General features: G+C 35.4%; 1 protein-coding gene across 1 annotated transcript; it reads left to right on the top strand.

Annotated features, from left to right (window-relative positions):
* The first annotated feature begins 222 nt into the window (after positions 1 to 222).
* On the top strand, positions 223 to 24,144 carry LOC123870030. The gene is made up of 6 exons (XM_045913193.1): positions 223 to 494; positions 13,173 to 13,230; positions 19,428 to 19,632; positions 19,933 to 22,803; positions 22,884 to 23,001; positions 23,092 to 24,144. Exons 3-6 carry the CDS (start codon positions 19,473 to 19,475, stop codon positions 23,153 to 23,155), a joined length of 3,213 nt encoding a protein of 1,070 aa, XP_045769149.1. The 5' UTR covers positions 223 to 494; positions 13,173 to 13,230; positions 19,428 to 19,472; the 3' UTR covers positions 23,156 to 24,144.
* The last annotated feature ends 14 nt before the right edge of the window (positions 24,145 to 24,158 follow it).

Genomic DNA, 24,158 nt, shown 5'->3' with positions numbered 1-24,158 from the left:
AGCTTTTGTTAAGTCTCGCCTTCGTACATCGCACCAGTTCCCTGACTAGTATGCTTACAGAACCGCGCTGTATTGAAAGCATTTGGAGCCGAATTTTGTGATTGTGTAATTCAAATCGTTCAGCGCTGCAGCATTATTGTGAAAGCCTCTCGTTATTTGAACTGGTTGAGTTGCATTGCTCGTATCGCTGGATGGTGCGGAGTGCGGAGACTATGCTCGGTCCGCCAGTCGCGCCGCGCGCACCGAGGTCTCCGCTACTCTCCCACGTGTGAGGCGAACTTTCCGCGTCCGCAGCCGCCCTTATCAAAACATTCCCGCATTGGGATCGATCTGCACGTCTCTACGCTACTGATGATAACATTCGACCCCCCCGAGTGACGTTGCGACTGTAGTGTCCTGTTTATACTGTGTTGTGACTTATGTTTTGTGTTCATCAGTTATCGGATTATTGTTTACAAAATTTGTTTTAATTTGTCGCACTCCGGAAATAATAAGTGAGTGCCTACCTACTGTCATTTAAAATAAGCGTTATTTTTATAAATGTAGCTATCCTTTAATTTATTGTTATCGCCCTAGATTTTTAATAGCATACTATTAACTCAATGCTTAGATAAAAAATATTCTACCGAAGTTTTGATGCAAAGCTTAAGGGCGCGTAGCATAGAGTTGTAGATTATGGAGCTAAAGTTATAGTTTTAACCAAGATCCTATCAGCATTCCGTGATCCGATTAATATAGATATATTTAACAGGTACCTACATATAAGTACTTAATTAAAACTTTTAAGTACATAATACATATCAAAAATTTTTTAGGGTTCCGTACCTCAAAATGAAAAACGGATCCCTTTTAGAATCACTTTGTTGTCTAAGTATCTGCCTGTCTGTCTGTCCGTCTGTCCGTCTGTCGTGTCTGTCAAGAAAACCTATAGGGTCCCGTTGACCTAGAATCATGAAATTTGGCAGGTAGGTAGGTCTTATAGGACAGAAAAGGAAAAATCTGAAAACCGCGAATTTGTGGTCACACCACGAAAAACATTCAAAATGTGTTCATGAACAAATACCTAATTAGTTTTCAATTATCAAAGTCAGCTAACTATACCAAATGGACTAGGTATTATATTATGAAAGGGCTTTACCTGGACACTCTAAAACAGATTTTTATTCGTGCAAGATGTCAGAAAAAATACCTGAGTTCAGAACGGAGTAGGTATAATTACAATAACAGCGTTTAAAGTTTGATATTTTATTATTTACTATTTAAATAGGCAGGTACCTACCTGCTTTGACTTTATAATAGAACTCAATAAGTTTTTTCTACATTGACAGAATTGTCTTCATTATACCATAAATTGAGTAAAACCACGCATCGATAGCACTCCATATTATTAACAACGCAATCAGTTAAAAAAGCAATCTTGTAACAATAATAAATGATTTGTTCATTGCCCCTGAGATTGACACTTCGATTTCCTGATTAAAATAGAGGTTACTACAAGTATTTCCAATTATATTGCTCAATGAAAATATTAAATAGTAGATATAGGAGGTAGGTACATAGTATACTTATCTATATTCGAGTTTATTAATACAAATGTCACGTATTGTAAAGTAAAAGAACCTAAAATGCGAAGGCTATTGATAATAAGTTTTCCACATATTTTAAAATTACTATCTATCTGCGCAAATGATAGTAATATAGGTATAATATGTAAAAAAACGTACGTAACATTTACATAGTATCTAAAGTAAAGGCTTAAAACTAGGACACTTGGCCCACATTTGTAGAGCGCTGTCTCTTCTACTCTCTTATATATAATTATTATATTATATACGCCATTTATCTAACCAAATTAAAAAAAGGAGATTTAAAATTCGTCGGAATCTTTGTTTCTTATCTGTAAATTCAGAATCGAAGCCCACCTTCCTACCAGATAAAGCGAAAAATTCCTAGCTAGAGAACATTAATGTACCGCGTAGTTAATAACATAGGAATACCTATCGGGATTGAAAAATGCTGTACTGACCAACTAAACAAAGACATTATCTTTGAAAGGTTTTAACAAAGAAATATTAATATTATTGTTTGCAAGAACAAACAAGTTGTTGGTTTTAGTAATAGGTATTCACATTTTACAGTTAGAAACTTAAACCTCTCTTTATCTCTCTAAAAACTCTAGATATTGATCTAAGAACAAAAGACATATCCGTCCCAGCAGACTGCGACAAAAAATTGGGTATTTTTACCCTGGACGCAAACATTAAAGAGTTACCTAAAACGGCCAAGCAACAGCTGCCGAATATAACAAACCTATTTTAGTATACGCTATTTTGCCTTGTACGCTTGTGTTATAGTTACAGCAACAACTTTTCAACATTGTAACTACAAGTTAGGCAGGTGGTTTTACAATACGAAATTCTACTGCAATACGTATTTTACTCTTTATTAAAGTACTACCTGTAGAATTCTACGATAACATGGACTAAGACTTAATAAAAGGAAATAAATTCCATTACAAAGTAATGTTTTCAAATGGCACTCACGCACACACATAGATACAGCAAAGTCCTAGGTAGATCTTCTTATTTGTGCATATAATTCAATGAATTTAAACAAAAACAAAAAATTAAAAGTAAATAAAAACGGAATTTAATTAGAATAATAAAGCGAAGAGACAACGTGCCATAGAATAGGCACTAGTACACAACAACTTAATTAAAAGTATTACTGTAGGGAAAGTGGGAAGAAAATGTTGCGAAAAAACTACGGACCAAATTGAGGAAAAGATTAACGTCGAGACTAATGCTTAAATGAGAAATAAAGGCAGAGTAGAACACGGGAATGTTTTAATATTGTAGAGAGAACGCAAGATAGGTAAAACGGTAAAACATATGAACAAGATTTCTAAGTTAGATGACGATATGTATGCCTGCTATTAATCATATATCAGAATACTAACGACTCTTGTTACCTAAGCTGATCATGAACACTGGAATGGCCATTATCCTACCATGTACCTCCTCGTATCTGGATACGCGATGATGCTTTTTATACAAACATAACTTCCTACACAGGCCTAATGATATGAAATAATGATAAACTTAATGTTTTCTCTCGTACCGTTATACGAGTACTAGATGTTATATTTAGTGAAATGAGTTTTTATCGATGTAAAGACTCCATGTATGACTTTGAATACTCTTCTACTGGTAAGCAGGTACGCTAACGATTAAAGATATTATAAACACTAGCTTTTGAAGGCTCAAAAAACAAGTTCGTTACTGTTCCACTCTTCCATTGTTATAAAACACTGAAGGAGGAGGATTTTCCTTGTTTCAGAAAAAGCTTAACTGATAAAAAAATCTTTACTAATGACCAGATAGTTCTATAAATTAAAGTAAAGATCGCAAAATGGTCGTAGGAAACTGGACAGAGTGTATAAACCTAATTAAAAAAGTAGAATAAAATATAATTTAGAAAATGCAATTAAATGGACTTCTTTAAAGTAAAACAAAATCATAAGTATCTCAGATAAATTACTAGTTATAACTAAATAGCTTCATAGAAAATGTTAATGATACTTGTTTGCATAATATATTGTATCTCAACAAAATTAAGTATTAAAAGTAATTGAGAAATCTGATTTAATTCATTGCCATAAGCTTGTGCAAATGACTGATAATAGTAATCTACGTGGTGTTATTTATAATTACTTATGCCAGTTTTGTTCAGCAAATCAGGACAAGTATGAAAATGGACGTATATCTACAAATAGGTACCTACGCTGGAAACAGTAGGTATGCCTTAAATAAAGGAATATTATTCCTTTATCTAAGCAATATGCTATACAATTTGATAACTAGTTTTGTACCGATTCGAAGAGTCCCACCAAAATGGTGAAAATAGCTTCAAAAACAGATCGACAGATTCACAGGTCCAGCGTAGGTACTTGTATTACATACAGGTCAGTAGGGACAAGAGAATCTATGCGATAACAAACGAAACGCTTATATTCCTAGTATAAATATTATTTCTTTCATTTCAGTTCTTTTTTTATATTTTCAAAATGCAAAAAAATTAATGAGGCAGATGCTTAATTATTCACTTATATTTTTTGCTATTATTATTTTCTGTGGATAGATATCAAGATATTATCATTTTGCAATAGTATCAAGGAGGGGTACCATTTAAAAAAAAACGAGCAAACGGGTCACCTGATGTAAAGTGATTACCGCCACCCATGAACATTTGGTGTACCAGAGGAACCGCCACTGCGTTACCGGCCTTTCAGGAATTTATTGGTCCGCCCCTTGAATAACCCTGTTTTACAGGGAGTTGATTCCACGGTTTGCATGTGCGTGGAAAATGAATCTGGCACAACGGGCAATCGAAGTGCACCAGGCACCCAGGTGATGAGGGTGAAATTGCTTGCGATTGCAATTCAAGGAAACTTGATAAAAGACCTCGGTCATAAGACCCCAATCTCAGCGAGGTTGGAAAAGAAGACAATCTCAATTACGCCAAGACATGTGGTAGACCTATTTAAAATGCAAAGAGCATATTGAGTGCGGCCGCGATAACCAGCATGCGCGGACGCATATGCGCATATGCGACCTGGATGCCACCCGACCGTCGCACGAAATATTGCGGTCACTTCATCAACGCGGTCATTATTAACTATTGCTGGCTTGCTCTGACCAACATACCGAGTATTTAATTAAAATACGCTATAGTAAAAGCCGACATGGCCTAGTAGAACCCCATGATTCTTACCATAAAGTCTTAGACCAGCAGTTCTAGACCAGCGTGGGTAAATTTAATTATTTTGAAAATTAATATTTACGCACTTTTTAGTGAAGGAAAATATATATCACTAAGTAATTATATCTCTAATGCGGGCAAGGTTTACAGCCGTCTAAAAAGCGGTTTACTGTAAAAAAAAGGTCTTACGTTATCCACTAGAATGAACCAAGGTTTTTTAGTAAATTTTTAATTTGGTTCTACATAGCATGTTTTTTAAGAAACATCAGTTTTTGAAAAGTATGTTTTTCGCAATTCAAAAACTACCTTTTGCAGTCGCTTTTAGAAATAGAACGACGGATTAGTACCTACCAGGTATATTAATAGGTAAACGCTGAAATGGAAAGCTGCATCTTTCCATTGCAGCGAAAGCGCGGTTTTAAAATTAATAAAATAGATGCAAATTAAACATAATATCATTTAAATCAGAATCAATAAAGTTAAGATAGGCACCAGTTTTAAATTCATGACATTGGATTTAGTAAAACTTTAATAAATTGTAAATATAAGTCTCCTTTCTTGATTCTTATCTTAAGGTTTTTAAGGCAATAGTTGGTTTTTAAGGACATACCTACTTGTGTTATGATTTGTAACAATATTATGTATTCAGCAGACATCAATAAACATGACTGCCATTTTGAACGGCAATGATATGGTAAATAAAACCAACCTTTATCAGACTTATCTCATTGAGTTTTCTATTTACTGTATAGTTTATCGGTTTATTAATCCACATGTCCAGTATGAAACAATGTTGCACATCTTGTAAGTTCCTACAACAAGGTTACTTTTTGTGTAAGCACAAAATCGAATCTCATAGAATTTTATCTGACTTTTTACCTACTTTACATTACATAGATTATGACCATTGATGTTGGAGGAATCTACAACATCAATGGTCATACCAACAATTAAAGTTGGTAAAAAATCGCTAGCCACTTTATAAATAAAATTAATTTATCTTTATAGTCCAGGTTGATTTGTTAACAATGTATCCATTTAATAGCTGTTTTACTTATTCAATTAAAATATTAGCAATCACAGTTATATTAAACGATTTATTAAAATATACTTTCACAACAAGCGCAAAAAATATGACCAGACAACTGCAGACTATACCTAAAAGTTACCTAAAGATATATATTACCTAAAAGTTGCGCGATTAATCTTTATAAGAACTTATTAGATGAAGAATATAAAATTAGTGTAAGCAGTTTTACTCGATTTACGTAATAGATAGGAAAAACGCTTTCTGCAGTCGACGACACTGGATTTCGGTAATTTTTCATTTCATCATCTTCAGCAGCAATCTTTTTTAAACAGCGCCAGCATGTGGCACCAGCAGCGTTTGTAATCCAATTGATACCAGCAACTCCTGATAAATCTTCGCTCTACCTAACGCATTGGACCTTTCGACTTATGTTTTCAACTCTGATAGACGTTATACCAGCCCACTTCCACTTTAACGTTCTAGTCTTGAGAGCTTCGTCGTTAGCATTGGTCCTTTAGCAAATCCATTCGTTTCGATTTCATCCCATAAAGTAATTCCAAATTCAATCATAGTTATTTCCGTAGCATACTAAGCCACTTAAGTCTATTGACTAGTTCACCATCTGTCTCGGTACTGTAGATTTATTAATGGTAGGACACACTAATCGAAGACATATTTCATTAAGTAAAATTAAAAGTCCAATTAATTGTTATGTATCTCAGGTGCGTGGAACCTGTTCGCTTCCGGAGTTACACCGAACCAGTTCGATGTTCACAATTTGTTTCATTTTGAAAACATTTTTAACGTGTTTTTTACATCTCGTTCTCAGCATCTCATTATAAGGGGCAATTAAAAGAATTTTTAATATAGGATAATGAAGACGATTTTGTGCACTTTAAACGTATTTTGAATATTGAGATGGGCTATTTAGTTGCTAATTGATTTGGGATAAAAAATAAGTAAAGAGATCCTTTGCCTCCCACAAAGTGAAGTGCTGGAATGTAAAGACCGTCTTGTTTTCTTACTGTAAAACTGTACCTATAACATGTAAAATGTTTTTGTACATGTACCGATTAGGTATTGGCCACACTATCTCTTCAACGATAGCACAAGTGAATTTAAATTAATAAAATTTGCAAATCTATATACTCAGTAGGGGTACATTTAAAAGGGGAGACTGATTAAAAATTAACGGTGGCGAGTCAAAAGTAACAATTGCTTTGTAGCATTGTCCAATGATCGAAATGTATCAGGGTTTTACGTTTGTACGCGGTCTCCTATAGCAAAAACATATTTACCTTCCTACTGTTTTGAATGAATTCATTTCATTGAAAACGCCAAAAAACAGAACAGGTGTGTCGATGAAGAGTATGGATTAAGCTAATGTGTATTATTTTACACCACATTTCAAATTTACGGCTGTTAGTTTTAACGCTCAAGAAAACACAAAGAAAGTAGACGCGTGTAATAAACACATGGGTTTACCAAATATGGTTGTTATTTTGTAAACATTTTTCATAGGGGTATCGGCCTAATCAATCAAAATACTCACACAATAATAACACAAATCAATTTGTTACGCATTCATCCCAAATTTTCTTAGCCAACGCAATATTTTAATCATGCTGGGTCATACTATAACTCCAGTTAGGCCTGGAATGAATTCAATTGGGCCATACCTTAATTCGCAAGGTGCTAGAACCACGAGCTCGCACCGGAAAGCGCAACGTTGAAACTTGGACGACTTGGACACTTGGAAGGTGGACAGACTACATCAAACGAGTAAAAAGAAGCCGCTGGATCCAGGCGGCGCAAGGCCCTACAAGAGACCAATGTCCTGCAGTAGATGTCTATCAGTTGATAAAGACGATTATGATACCTCGGTATAAGAATGATGAATTTGAAAGGAATAAAGTTCTGTTTCGTAAACCGCACCGATTAAAACCATTAAGGCACAATATGATCTTCTAAAACGCCATTCCGTGACCGTGAAGCGTATCAAACGGCTCAAGATAATTACTATAATCGCTAGATTCTTCTCAACACACGTGTAACAAATCACCAGCCCGAGTTCCGTCTAATGTCTCGACTCTCGAGATCCGATCTACTGCCTTCGTAAAAGTAAATTGCATTTTCATTTTGCTATCATTACCTCTTTCATAAAAAGTTCTATCTATTGTACAAGAAAAAGTTGCATATACACGGAATAACAGAGTATCACGTTTCTCGCTATTAGAAACTTTTCTGGTAGCTACTTAGGGAGGTACTTATACCAATAATTATAGTTCTAAACTCGAAACAAAAATTAAACCACAGGGATTTATCATTAATCTCAAGAAATAAATAAATCCACTTTGCTATTTACAATTCCAATTCCAAGGACAGATCGAAATGAAGGAACATTTGCAAGAGAAGATGGTCCCTCGCGTGATTTTGAAAAAGATGATGCGAAGACTTAGAGAACTTAGCTTTAATTGCATCCTATTTAGTATAAATATCTGAACGTTGAAAATTTTGAACTTCTAAGAACTCAGAACCATGAGTAACTTTCATGACAATGCATGGAGGCAGGACCACATGGGAACTCCTAACCTTTTCAAAGTAACTCCGTCGTGTTTAAGCTCGTTGGATTTGTCTTAACAAGTACTATATATCTAAATGATGGCCAGGGTACCATGATGATGCCGCGAAGTAGTCACAGGAACTCCACAAGCAGGTACCTATTATAACTCCCTCGTGTTAGGATTTGTCTTGACATATTAGTTTTATAACATGGTTTAAGCTAGTATTTAAAATAGTTATCTTTTTGATTGAGGATATCATATCTGACGTGGTTATGGTCTAATATTTGACCATAACTATCTGCATTGCCAGACAGGAATAGCGTTGAGGTACTACGATAATTTTCATAAGATACATAATATTATGTTTAATGAATCTACATTTCCAGACCAGAAAAATATCATGCGATGAAGGAGATATTATTAATTTAGATATTAGAGCGCTCTGGGGTTCATTGTACTACCTGCCAGCTGCCCGTTGATTAGATATCGTAAGATCCAGAAGCATCGGAAGTTAATGTGACTCCGCCCAGAGTATATAGAGAAGTAAATCAAATAAGTCAGGTTGGCAGACTTTAATTGTTGGCGATAAAACAAATAGATTGAGACATGGCAAAGAAGATTTGTTATTGAACGAAGAGGTACATGAGAAACTAATTAATTAAGTGACGTGTAGTCTCGAAGGCCTGGTATTTTTAATCCATTGAAAGTTTTCTATGAAAATTATTTCAATGTCACTCAGTGAAACAGCAATGCAGTACTAACCAATATCAAATGAGATTGTTGCCGATCATTCATTTTTAGACACTGATTTAGCGAATCATTCCTGATGTGCGAATGATTACCAAATAGGTACCAATGCCTTGTTTTATGATTCCAAAATTGGTACAGATTACAAACATAGTTTTACTGAAATTATAAAATACATTGAAAGTGATTAGGTACCTACCTATAAAACATTAATTTCTGGAATATAATAAGTGAAATTTAATTGCCTCATTAATTTATTTTTCTTCATCAGTCCTGAAAATTGGGGTCACTTCGGAGCGAATATTCGAAACTAAGTACTCGAATCTAGTTTTTACCTAATTTTACTAGGATTATTTGCTCTTCTTAATCAAGCAATTAGTTAATAGATGTCAACTAAAGATTATATTATGTTTAATATTGAGACCATCGATTTTGGAGCGCCAAATATTGAGACTTTGCATTTGAATGGAACCAAGGGAACTATGTCCTTATATTTTCTAATCTACAGAAAAAAGCACAAAATAATATAGGTACCTATGTCATTCAAGTCGCGACAAATATCTACATTGTCAATACAAACATGTATCTCGAAAGGAAATCAAAACCTGACATCGTGGGTACTGGGTATGCCTCTTCACTCCGTAGTCATCCATTAATGTATTAGGATAATAACAAGGTAGGTAACTACCTACCTTGCATCAAAAACATCAACGAAGTAGTTTATAAATAATGCATTATTGTTGACATTGTTTGCTTTAAAAATAATAACATTGAATGAATTTAAAAAGTTCTATGAAAGGATACTTTCATAGTGTGTAGGTCGATGTGTGCTTAGTATGAGATTTTACATCTCACCAACGTTGATAGAATTCGAGCGTCGAAACACTTCAGCGTTAACGTAAAATGCACCTTAACTGCCTCGTTTTAAGCTCCAGCTCAAGTTTGCCGATAAATCTACAGTGAGCGCTCCAAGCAAAAACTTTATGCAATTCAATCTGTGGTATTGAAATTTTGAGAACATAATGGGTTAGCTTACTACGAGCCAAAGGGCTACTGGCCAAAGGACCCCAAGCCAAGGTGGCGGACCCTAGCCGGCGAAGTCAAGGCTAATATCGGGGTAACACGTTACCCCGATAACGTGTTACCCCGATTGCCGCGGGGTAAAATGCAAGACCGAGCCTCTTACGTAACGTAAACTCCGCGGTTAGAGGCTAGGTCTCGAGGTCCGTACTATCGCTTGAACGGAAGAAGACCCCACCGTCGCAAGTTTTGACTTTAAATCATTAATTTCTTTAGGTCCATTTTACTGTGACGTTATTTTGTTTCGATACTCAAATGACTAATGTTACGTAAAATCTCATACTAAGCATACTGGCTGGGCATTTCTCGTCAATGGTGGTGTCCGCCCACGAGGCGCGTGCGCCGTCCGCCCGCCCACTCTCTTATAAATTGTTCTCTTAACAGTACATACGACAAATAGCCTATGTAATACCCATGATAGTTGGTTTTAATAAACCCGCTTTCTTCTAGCCCGTACTGATAACAGTGCGTGAGCGTTGCGATTACGGTTATAAAATAAAACGTAGGTATAGATTTTATTACTCCCCTATACTTTGGTGCCCATCTGCAAAGGTATCAACTCGTAGGTTATACAGGTGGGTAATGAAAGTATAATATAACTTTACGATGTACAAGTTATATTAGAATAAACTTATCACGTAATTTCTATTAGCTAATTTTATAGCTGTATCTTGCAAAAGCCGCAAAAAGCTTTTCTGTTTCTAATTTTATAGAACTAGAAAAGCTAATTAGGAGTTTGTGAAAACGTTTACACACAAGTTAGTGATTAGATATTAGTACGCTTTTGCAGCGTGGGCAGAAGCGCTGGAGTGTCAATTCGTACAAAATCGTGCCGCGCGGTTGTAGCGCTGCATGCAATAAGCATTGTTTATTGACTTCTCAAATGAGTTGAGTGACCATCACTAGGTACCTACTTCCGCTATCGGCCATTTCATTTACTTTCTGGATCGTACAGAAAAACAAAATAGCTTTGAATCACACAACTACTGGACGGATTTGGTTGAAATTTCTAATGGAGGATAGCATACCTCGGATTAACACATAGGCTACTTTTTATCCAAGAATATTTATGAGTTCTCATGCGATTCTTAATAATCTATATCCACGAGAACGAAATCGCGGGCATCAGCTAGTCTCATATAATTCGCATCGCATTCTTTAAGGGCCGACTGAGCCATTTTTCTTCTAAGTAAATTGGCCAGGTAAATCATAGTCCATTGCCTGCGTGCCTGTCATACCAAAGCAAGCAATCTCGCGTCAGATCTCATGATATTGGTTTGCTTATCCCCTACAATATTTGCTTCGTCGGTTCAAATATCGGAATGAAATCTATCTTGACAGATCCAAAGATAAGGCTTTTTTGGTTTTCGGTCCAGAGTTAATCGGATATTTTTAGGTCTGTATGGGCGTTAATTATATTAATTTCGCTCTTGAAGCTTTTTACCAAGTCAATTATAAGTTGTCATTAAAAGGGTTAAAAGGGGTTTATTTTTAAAAGTATTACTTACTACTCAATCCTGATGTTGCTAATGTAGTGTCCTTTTAAAACGTAGAATAAAGGATATATCGATTAAAATACGGATTAATACTTATTTTTGGTTAAATAAGAGTATTAGCTTGAAATTCACCTATATCGTAATTCGTAGGTAGGTACAAAGTAAAATAACATCTTAAATGCTTAAAAAGTTTTCAGTTAGTTGGTTCTCAACTTTACTTAATTCATATCTTCATTTTGAAATAGGTACAGCACGTCTCATATCAAATGTTTTACAGCATAGAAATATTTTTTATACTTAATTGAAAATTTTACAATAAAATTTATCTAGCTATTACCCACTACTATACAAATCATGCTGGCGTTGAATGGGAGTTGATACATAATTTGATACTATTAACGCATTTTGATTACGGTCAACAATGTTGAACGTAGAATTTTACTTGACTATTTAAAGACACCCCTGGAAAATCTACCATTGCCTGTTCGTGGCATTAGCAGAGCAAGTACTTACAAGAGAATGAACAAAGGCTTTTAGCGCCCACCATCCGTCCGGCAGTAAAAAATAATAGGGAATAGCTCTATTTGCCTGTCACGCTGGGCGAATAAGACCCGAACTTCATTGCTGCTATTAGAAACTCTTTCAACGCCGCCCTATTGTCCCGCGGTAGATGGCGATAAATTATCTACGTGATGGAATTTTTATATATCCGATCCCTTGACGCTGCCTGCATTATAATTTTTGTAAAATAATAGCATTAAATTAATCAGTTTATAGCGTTTGCATTTTACAATAAACTTGTGTTTGATAAAGACATATTAATTATTTATTATTATGTATCTCTTCCCATCTACTAGCTGACCCGCCCTGGCTTCGCATGGAAGGATTCCGAAAATCCTTTCTTAGTGGGAGACTAAGTTATATTTAGATGATGCCCACGCCTTAGTCCGCGTAGATTTTAAGTAAATCCCACTGGGAATTTTTTAGTTTCTCCGCGAAAAAGTATTCTTTGTCCGACTCCGTGCAAGTTATCCTTTGCACCAGCCTGTACAAAATAGATGCCCGTACGTCCTTGTAGTTAAATTTTTTTTTTTAAATTTCACGAGAGTAGCCCATAGTTGTTTTCGGGTTGCAAGCTATCTCTACCACACCATACATCAAAATTGTTTTAAATGGATATGTTTTTAAAAATCCTGTGGAAACTTTGTTTTCTGGGATAAAAAAAAGTTACAAGTTATTCTGTGCCAGCTTTTGTCAGAAACAGATGAACGGATGGGCGTGAAAAGCTAGCAACCAGAAAGACAAACTTTTGCGTCATTACTGTAGATTAGAATAACGAGGCATGTATGTACTTTTCAGTATTCGGTAGACGTTTCAGTATGGGCCCTTAAAAAGTAATTTTAGCAAGAATGTTTCCATTACCACACTGATGTGAAGTACTAAGGCAATAAACAAACAGCACGTTATTGAAATGCGTTTTATTTCATTTTTCAGCCTCGCGTCGCCTGCGCACGCCGACGTCCGTCTGCTCCATGAGCATTCCTGGTATGAGGTGAGTCATCCTACTATATTTATACAGTAATATGCTCACCATATTTACACCATGTCAAGATTTGCCGTTCACAGTAGTATTTTATATTACGAAAACTCATCATACCTACCTAACTATGACAATGGTCATGTCAATAATTTATTTGAATGCCAAGAAACAAAGAAAACGTGCTAATTGAGAATTATAATATCAATTACTCGTATATATCAACTCATATTTCAAGTATTCTTTTGTTATATCAAGAAACAATGTGAAAGTTCCTACGAATTTATCTAAGGTTCGGTTGCATGGCAGGCGGTTAAAGTTACACTAAGCGGAATTTACATTACGCTTTACAATCCAATTTTAAAGGCCAGCAACGCATCGGTGGTACCTCTGGTGCTGCAAATGTTCATGGGCGGCGGTAATCACTTAACACCAGGTGACCCGCCTGCTCATTTGCTCTCTATTTTTATAAAAAAAACAAACAATTACCGTTAAACTAAGCAAGTGACAAACTATCCGCCGGCATACTATGACTATTATATTTTCACAACTTTTTATTGGTGGTCAAAGTTTAACGGTAACGGTAACGTAACTCTAACCGCCTGCCATGCAGCTGGACCTAATTGTGGTATTAAGTTCTGAAACGTGAGCTTATAATATGAGGCTAAAGTCAGACAAAACCCGACATAGTAGAGTCGTTTAGAATTTTCCTATAGCACTGCAGCTTAGTTGCTAGTATCTAAACAATTTTGAACGGTTTTTGATATTAATAAAATGACATTCACACCATTTAACTATGAGTAGGTCAGTAGTAGTACTTAATTAATTATTATGTAAATGATAACTTCAATCATTTTATTCATTTAAGAAGTAAAAGCACGTTTACTATCTTTCCCACATGTAATGCTCGTGAGTCTACTATTAGAAAAGAATACCTGCGTCTACATGTACCTACGAGTAATTATTATTAGTTCTCGACACACCTGCCTCGCAAACGATGTCAATGCCCGTCAAACGCGGCACTAACTACTTAAACATGGCCACTTACATTTTACAAATAAAGCTCGAGTGCAAATACTACCTAATTGCATAACACTTCGCTGCACATAGGTACATACATTTCCAAAGATAAACAATTACTTTTCCATTAGCGAATATTACATAATTTGTAATTGGCAAACCTTTCTCCCTGCTCTTTTAATAAAATTGAGCTTTAAGCTTAACGTAAGTCGCATCCCTGCTCTTTTAGTACCAGCGAGCTTTAGTTTTAATGTGAGTCGCATCCTTGCTCTTTTAGTACAAGTGAGATTTAAGTTTAATGTAGGTCGCATCCTTACTTTTTTAGTAAGTTAGATTTGAGTGTAAATGTAGTGTATGTACTTATAATATAACGAGCGAACACAAGGAATGCCGGTGCACAGATAAATTTGTGATACGCCGGAATGGTCATTTCATGATTGTATTTTTTTAAATGAAGGTATATTTGTTTTAAAATAAATAAATTAAATAAATAGTATAAGTGAGCTTTAAGTTTAATTAAATCTCATTGGAAACGTTACGCACGGTTCCCTTCGCAGATAATACTTTTCGTTTTAATAATAAATAATTAATTCAGCGCAATATAATAAAAGCGCAAGCTTCGCCTTCCTAAAGAAACGATGACGGTCGCTAAAAAAACTGTCAACTATATTTTCGGCAGAATTCACTTTTTTCACTTAAAATAATTGACCTTAAAATTCCTTACCCAATCTGTTACATATTATGTAAAGACAACAACCCATTTTTCATGCCCAAGTACACACAGACAAGTACTGCAGTCGTCTGTTGGTATGTACAATGTACATCCTACATATCGAACTTCATGAGTTACCCAAAAGACATCAGGCATTTGTCCGCTTCTACGTGCATTGACTACCATTTATCTCGATATAAAGTATATAAGTAATATTGTAATATTAGATTATTATTTAATTTAAAAATAATAATTATTAGCTGATGCCCGCGACTTCGTTCGCGTGGATGTAGTTTTTTAAAAATCCCGTGGGAACTCTTTGATTTTCCGGGATAAAAAGTAGCCTATGTGCTAATCCAGAGTATAATCTATCTCCATTCTTAATTTCAGCCCAATCCGTCCAGTAGTTTTTGCGTGAAGGAGTAACAAACATACACACGCACACACACACACACATACAAACTTTCGCCTTTATAATATTATAGTGTGATGTGATTATGAGTAAATCGTATCATTTCTTTTTGTACGAAGCAAAAAAAATCCTCTAAATATAACGGGCTTAACGAATTTCTGGTAATGCCAATGCCAAAAAAGCATTATTAAAAAAAAAAATCGCAGCTTTGTTTAAAACCACTGATCTAAAAAATCACGTGTAGGTAACCGTCTAAAAAATCACGTGCTTGTACGTAGATAACAGTTTGTCCTTTTCGACTGTCGATTTGTTTTCGGTATAGTCGACAGGAGGGTTAAAATATCCGGGATGAAAATAGAGCTTGCTAGAGAAGTTAAAGTGAACACTAGTCATTATGGAGCGGAGACAGATTATTGAAAGCTTACTAAAGAAAAAGCGGTTGATCTACTTCATAAAACAGAGTTTATTTACATAGACATTAATTTAATAACTTACTAACTTATATGAATCCGTATAGATGATGTTAGACCTGTACTTAATCCATACTCATATTATAAATGCGAAAGTGTGTCTGTCTGTTTGCTACCTTTCACGGCCCAACAGTCGATCAGTCAATCGATTCTGACCATTTGGTACATGGTTAGCTTATATCCCGGGGACGGACATAGGCTATAAATAGCCTATGTCCGTCCCCGGGATATAAGCTAATAAATTTATTATCGCGGAAAATCAAAGAGTTCCCAGGGGATTCCCAAAACCCATCCGTTTAACCGATTTGTATGAAATTTAGTACCGAGGTAGCTTGCGTCCCTGTAATTGACATATAGGCAACTTTTTATCCCGGAAAATCAAACAGTTCCCGCGGGATCACGCAGACGTAGTCACGGGCATCCTCTAGTTAGGTATAAGTAACTGTTAACAATAAGACACTATATTATCATTAAATATATCGTGTATTCATATTTACTGCTTTCTGAGTCTAGCAGATACTTCATCGGTCTTAATTAGGTACTCAAGTAGCAAAATGGTCAATTAGTTATTCAGTACCTTCGTATATTCTGAGATTATAAAATATTTGCCTTCAATTTGGCGCCGGTAAGAAAGTATAATTAAGTACTAAACGCGTAAATATATCGGCTCTAGGAATGATGGCGTGCGTGGCATTTCTATTGGCACAAAGGAATCCTAAGTGTACAGGTAATCTTGGAATGTTAAGCCGGCAGGATTCGTTGGGTCTGTCAGAGCCGTGCGTGAGTGGTCGTTGCGAATACCGCGAATTATGCAATTACCTAGGGATAGTTGATGGCCGCGGCGATACTTTTAAAAATTGGTTTGTATGAGCAAATTGTGTGATAGACTTGTCATCAACTTTACACAAACTAAATATGTATATATCTATGTAATCATTTTTTACATAAACTGTTCAACTCTTGGAACTCCTCCACACAGCTGTACGAGTAACTACTTTCCTCCAACTAAATCTATCTCGAATCGTCTAAGCGCCTTTTCACAAAATGTCCTTTGTCGTAATGTCCTTTTTGTCATTTCTCAGAATGTCTTTTTCTCTGTCCTGTTCCAATTAAGTCTTTTCATCAAAATGTATTGTAATCAAGGAGCCTTACCGCAGTAGTTTGATAGCTACAGTGTGACGCTCGCAATTACCTCTGATTGGCTGAAAATCTCTCGCTATTTGCTAAAATTCACTGATGCAGCAAAAAATACGATGATTTACTGAATGATAATAATGAATGATGCAGCTCTTCCGGAATCGACTTGCAGGAAAATCTGGCTGCCTATCCTTTATTTCTGCATGTAGAGTTCACTCTTTTGGATATATGTGACTATTTCCATCCTAATCTCTGTCCCTTAGATTCTTGTTGACTGCTAGATGTTCAGCCAAACGCAAGGCCTACCTATCTATTTTCTGCGCAGAAATGTCAATGATAAATTCTTATTGAAGGTCATAGCTGCATTCGAAATTTTTTAGGCCAACAAACACCATTTATTAAATTGATAAATCGCAGTAATGTCAAAATAATCCGTTAAAGTTACATATCTATGGTTAAAGTTCTATGCTCAGCTCCTGTCAACTATATAAGTACAAAGCTGTCACGGCTCCTAAAAATACCCATTACTCCAGGCAATTAACAATGGTGGCGCTTAGAAGCCGCACGGATTTCCGGCCAACCAGTCTAACCACTACTACTTGACTTGACTACTACTGCCTACGATGAGTCATACACCTTTGCATGATATAAACTTAAATTAATAGTTCTTACTGCCAACTATCTCGTCTCATTTAATTATGGCCGCTACAAGTGTCCGTCAAACAGAAGCACGTAATGATAGTTACGGACTCGCGTTACCGTTGTTTGTCCACTCAGTGACAGTTAGACGCATTTCCTTAATAAATTAAAATAAATCCTAGCTACTTTTAAGCTAAGCGTCATTCTATTTATCGCTGGTAGACTGCTACTAGCAGATAGGATGTGAAATAAGAAAGTGCTACTAAGATAAAGTTTAACTTAGTGATTGTAATTTGTATATTAAATTCTTGCAAAAAGGCTCTGAAATACATTAAACAATACACATAATTTTAAACGATAAAAAACACAACAAAATGTCGCAGTTATGTTACATTGTAGGACCTGGTTTTTTTTACTAACTTCTACTTCACTCAAGATATTATGTACTTAGTGTAGTATAGAGTTATATTTAATACATAGTTAAATTTTCATGTAAATATCTGCATAGTTAACTAATTTATATGAATTACTTAATATTAAATCAGATGTTTTTTAGTTTGTTCTTAGGTAAACAGTAAAAAAAAATATTTACATATGAAAACATCGCGTGTACACAAAACACGAATGTACATAACACGTATAACATGACGAGATGTATGCGTGCAAAATATTGCATAATTCGTAGAGTCGATGACTGCTTTTGCATTATTACCTGCAATATGGTTACGAAATTTGTAATATAACAATCTTCGTTTAACCTTATTATGTGAAGAGTAAATTTAGTAATACTCTGTAATACAGTAAGTAGGTATAGGCCTACTAAACGAGGCTGATTGTTTTTGGTAAGAATTTCAAAAGGTGTAGTTTTTTTAATTTTTGAAAAGGTCATTTATTTAATAGATTACTATTTTAATACCTTCTTAATAATTAAGTAGCTATTTTTAACGACCTAAAATAAATTCCTAAAGACACGACAAATAAACTTTATAATCCTCTTAATTTCTAAGATGCTTTTCAGTATAAGTAGGTAGGTAATTATGGAAGAATGAATAATATGCACAGTGCCAATTTTTCCATCGCTAAATTTTTTTAAGCTTCGGATTGTTTGATTTATCACCAAAAATTTTACGATACAACATTTTGTTACAACTATCCTAATTAATTATTAGCGTGAACTGTGTCTCTGTAGTGTTACATATTATCATATCCGGGAAAAACAATTTTCCGCGGGATTTTCAAAAAAAAAAATATTCGCGCCAAACATTCAGGTTAGCGCGAATGTGCGGAACGGTACTACTGCCCCCGACCACACAATTCGTGCTTATTACGAATTATTTACCGAATCCCGATCCCGATAAAGGATACTTACAAAAAACCGGCCAAGTGCGAGTCAGACTCGCTCACTGAGGGTTCCGTACACGGGTATTTTTTTCGAAATTTTGCACGATAAATGAAATACTATTATGCATAAAAATAAATAAAATCTGATTTAGCATGTACAGATAAAGCCCTTTCATATGATACCCCATTTGGTATAGTTATCTTACTTTGAAAATTTAAAGATATTTTAATATTTTTTTTAATGATGTAACCAATTATTTTTAATAATGTAACAAATTCACGGTTTTCGGATTTATTCCTTTACTTGTGCTATAAGACCTACCTACCTGCCAAATTTCATGATTCTAGGTCAACGGGAAGTACCCTATAGGTTTCTAGGACAGACAGACAGACAACAAAGTGATCCTATAAGTAAATCTCACAACCACCATATAATGATTGTAAAATCAGCACTCAATAATATAATGTTGAATGTCCGCAGAGCAGGGTGTGTAGTACGCGCGCGATGGATGCGTGATCGGTCATCATGCGCCTCTTCCGCGGGCCGAAGCGCAGGGAAGTGACCGGGCCGCAGGCCGCGCCGTCGCCGCGCGGGGAGCTCGCCGCGCACACCCCACACAACTACACGCTCGTGACAGCGCTCCCCGCCATGGTCATGGAGGACGATGTCAACGACATGAAAAAAGGTACATCGTACTACCAAAGAATACTAACTATTACCACGTAATGAGCTGACACTCACTCCTCCCACCTCCACAACGTAAGGGTACGTCTAGTACTATGGTCCTGGTCAATTGTAGATGATTATCTGTTCGCTTGTATGAAATGTCGAACTACCTTCTTTTATTATTCCTGTTGCGGATCAATCAATCAATATGTTGGCAAATCGATATACAAGATACTCTGGTGTACAGTCTTTTTTTTTTACATAAACTTTCTTACCAATCAAAAATTTTGGTAATCAATTAATTTCATCTCTGTTTCAGTGTTTGCTACGTGGGGTCGTCGCATGGGCAAGAAACTAGATATGTTAAAAAAGACGGAGACGAAAGAATCACCCGAAGGACCAGTCAAAAACGAAAGTGATGATTCTTCGATGATTATTACCGGGCAGTATAAAAAGAAACAAAATTGGAAAATGGGAAGGAGCAGCTCTGATTCAACATCCTTAAGAAAAGATAATGATACCGATTCCATTCGGAGTGGATCAAGAGATAGATCCCCAAGTCCCTTTAAAACGTTTTTTCATAGAATGGGTTCAACTGGTATGTTAAATTCCTCAAAAACTCAGTCTCTACACACAGCAAAACCCTCTGATAACTATCCTATATCGAATGGACAATCGCTTTATCGTAGTTGCTCTACATCACATTTATCGACGTATGTCAAAGCGGATGATCCTTCTGATGATATAGATTTTCAAAATACTAATACTGAAAATAAGACATCTCCCAAACAAAAACAAAAAGCTAACCTATCGCCAGACGAAAGCTTAGGAAATACATCGACAAAAGCAATAAGTTGTGATAACATACCAAACAAATTAGATAGCCAGCAAAGTACAGGAACATGTAAAAAACCAAATTTTCCTTACGCTTTTTTGCGATCTAAATTATCAGTCTTGCCGGAAGAACACAGTATGGCAGCACAGCATAGGTCCGTATCAGTACGACAAAGTTTCTCCGAAAGAATAGATCGCAGATCTCCTAAATTTCGAAGAGAAAGAATGTATTTACCTAATACTCGGTCAGAAGAGCGATATCAAAGCAGTGATAACATATCCGTCCACGAAGAAAACATACTTATGAGTGCGAGTGTCAGAAATAACTGCGATTTTTCGAGAAGTTCAATCAGAAGTATTAACGAGCCTGACAATGTATATCAACCTCGTCGATTAGAGGATGTACCTCGAAGATCTTCGATGATATCTCAAACGGCGCCGTTTGATTACGACCCAATGTTGATCCCCAGAAATAGAAACAGTTTGCCAGTTTACGAATATAATTCAATTTTAGGATCTGCACAGGATCTTAAAACTGATCTAGCATCTTCTAATCAAAGCATACATCTAGAAGTACTACAGGCTCATAGGTTAAGCAACTACGTAAGCTCGAATGAGTCTGGATATGATAGTGATGGTAGACCAACGGATGAGCACAGTAATCATTCACCCCCAGGATATTCTTGTAATTCGCAAGGTGTATCCAACAGTAATGGAGATCCCAATCACAGTAATTTTTCACGACAGTTAAGTCTTAATCATAAAATAAACGTCAGTAGAGTTAATGTGCCTGTTAGAAGAAGCTCTACTCCTTGTGCTCTATTTCCAGTTGAAAAAAATACATCCTATGAATATGAAAATCAAAATAGAGATATTAATAAATACAAAAATAACGACACAAATCATCTAATAACGTTAGACTACAATGATGCAAAACCTCCGCCATTACCAAAGAAAACTATCAATAAAAAACCACCATATATTTACAAAACAATAACTTTAGATGAACGTGTACAAACAAGAAAAATAAAATTATTACAGTCTCAGTTAGTTCCAGTAGATCACTCATCGACACCAAATCTCAGTGAAAATTTAATAAGTACATCGGAAGAAGTGGTTAATGTGCAACAAATTCAAGAAACAGATATACTCGGCAGAGGACCATGTACGAAACGGTTTCGGAAAATAAGATTATTGAAATCAAGACTAGACGAAAGCCTGGGAGTCTACTTAGCGCAACACAGAGTAGATTTTGATAGTGGAGGAAATAATTATGAAATTCGCTATATTGTTGTTAAACTTGATTTTGATGGTATAGCTCATAGAGACGGAAGACTTCGAATAGGTGATGAAATAGTTAATGTAAATGGAAAAGTTTTAAGAGGATTATCTTCTCTGGGAGATGTACAGCATATAGTTAATTCTTGTTCTACTGAAGCAACTATTGAGGAGGGCGCGCTATTTCACAGATATCAGGTCGATTTAGTAATGGCACATGATGAAATTTCACCAATCACATTGAGTCGAATCATTAATAATCAACATTGCGAGACGAATTCCATGCATTCCATGTCAAGTATACCACCTGACATTATATCGCAAACGGTGCACAAACCATCTTCCAGCCAGATAATCATTGAAACTCATTTTCCAAGTGAAGATCAATACGGGCGTAACGCAAATAGCTTTAACAGACATTCCAATGATAAATCTGATTTAAATAATAAAAAATGCGAAGTTGGAGTTCAAGTAAACAATAGTCTATTGTTGTCAAATCAAAAAAGTGACGACGAAAAATTACTAGAGCGAAACTGCTACACGCAATCTCATTCATCTCTACAAAATATCACAAATATAGAAATTTCAATGAGGTCGTCTCCTTCGCCGAGGCATTCTAATAGTAATAACTACAGACCCATATCACTCCATAATTCACGTCCGCAACCGATGCTTGGATTACCAATTTGTAATGACAATACAACAAATGAAATCAAAGAAAACACTTCACATTACATTAAAAATGCCCAGAGGATGTACCAAAATAGATCTTTTGAAAGTATACCAGAACAACTGAGGAGCAGCAGCCGAAGCAGATTTTTCAATAGAGTTGGATCTCAAAGATGCACTCCTAACTATTCCCATATGTCACGCCAACAAGACTATAATAATCATCAAGATAGTATTAATTATGCACATAACACCGTACACAGAGCTGAGTTTTGGAAAGGTCCAGGTCATAAAAGTCTTGGATTCAGCATCGTAGGCGGTACCGATTCACCGAAAGGACAAATGGGAATATTCGTTAAGACAGTCTTTCCAAATGGTCAAGCAGCTGATAAGGGAACTATCTATGAAGGTGAGCTTAATTTCTTTATTTTCCATGTGACATCTTGTCTTGGTTATATATATGATTTAATAAAATGAAATTGTTTTTAGGTGACGAGATTTTATCAGTAAACAACGTTCCAACGCGTGGGCTAAGTCACGCTGGTGCAATATCGTTGTTTAAACAAGTAAAAGAAGGAAAAATAGAATTGACGCTTTCAAGAAGAAGGTAAATTGCTTTGACTTTGATTCTAATAGATTTTGTACCAGTGTGTGTATAATTTAACAGAAAGACTAAAATTCCTCGTTTTTTTTTCAGAGCTCCTAGGTCAAGATCTGTGGAACCTCTCGGTAATTTTCGCGGTGAATGCAAAAGAGATTGATACTAGAAGAGCCAGAAGCCCAAAGACAGCTAAACATGTTTTTATTAAGTGCAATAATATTAATACTTTTTATTTGGCCAAAGGCAATCACTTACATTTTAGAATTATTTTCATAGTTATTAGGAGTACCTACGTGGTACTTGTGCCTAACTGTATTTCAAAGGCAGATCACGTAGAGTCGATATAAATTAATGACATGCTGGTATTCTTCTTCATTCGTCGAATGACTAAATATTGTACACATTGCATTAATAGCTTTACAAGAGTAGAATGTATAATAATATAATATGCGAACATTAAATGTTATATTCCTACTTTCATAAATTATTATTCATTCATGTGTCGATATTTTATCATAAATTGTATAATGTGACTATAATAAGACTGTACGTAATATCTACTAAGTTGTAAGTTTATCATTAGGTATATCCCGATAGAAATGCTAGATCTCGTTATTTCTGTAATTTGTTTGTATTCAAATAGGTGCTAAAATATGATTATGGCGTTCACCTTAACTTATATTATATCCGACATGACTAAAGTACATACACTGCACTTCTTAATACTATAATAAATAGACTGATATTTCAATTTTCTATACTTAATAATTATTTGTACCTATATTCGCAACCAAAGCTTAGTGATTACGTGGGTAATATTTAAACAATTTAAAATACAAACTTCTTTACTATACTTATATACTACAAATCGCCGGTTATTGATATCAGCGAATCTGCTCCGTCCAATAAAATTGTTAAAAAGGTCAATTATTCCGTATTTTGATGATTGGCAATACACATCGAGCGAAGGAACGTTTATACAAATTCGAAATAAAACGAACCATACCATCCAGAACGATCGAAATTTGATATACATAGTCTAAAATTAATTCATGAACAGTATTGTTAAAGCGTAATTAATTGTTTTGTAAATAAATTAAGGATACCTCTCGATGCTTCCACACTTTTAGTTGAAAATAAAACATTTATGAATAATAAAAGTA

This window comes from Maniola jurtina, chromosome 2, assembly GCF_905333055.1.
Source record: "Maniola jurtina chromosome 2, ilManJurt1.1, whole genome shotgun sequence".
In the NCBI taxonomy this organism is placed as follows: Eukaryota; Metazoa; Arthropoda; class Insecta; order Lepidoptera; family Nymphalidae; genus Maniola; species Maniola jurtina.
The sequence above is the reverse complement of the archived record's forward strand: the minus strand, read 5'-3'. Positions and strand labels throughout refer to the sequence as shown.

Excerpts from the sequence above, each read along its gene's own strand:
- LOC123870030 (XM_045913193.1), top strand. The coding sequence starts at position 19,473 with ATGCGCCTCTTCCGCGGGCCGAAGCGCAGGGAAGTGACCGGGCCGCAG. Across the intron at positions 19,633-19,932 it reads TGTCAACGACATGAAAAAAG|TGTTTGCTACGTGGGGTCGT; the intron begins GTACATCGTACT and ends TCTCTGTTTCAG. Across the intron at positions 22,804-22,883 it reads TAAGGGAACTATCTATGAAG|GTGACGAGATTTTATCAGTA; the intron begins GTGAGCTTAATT and ends AATTGTTTTTAG.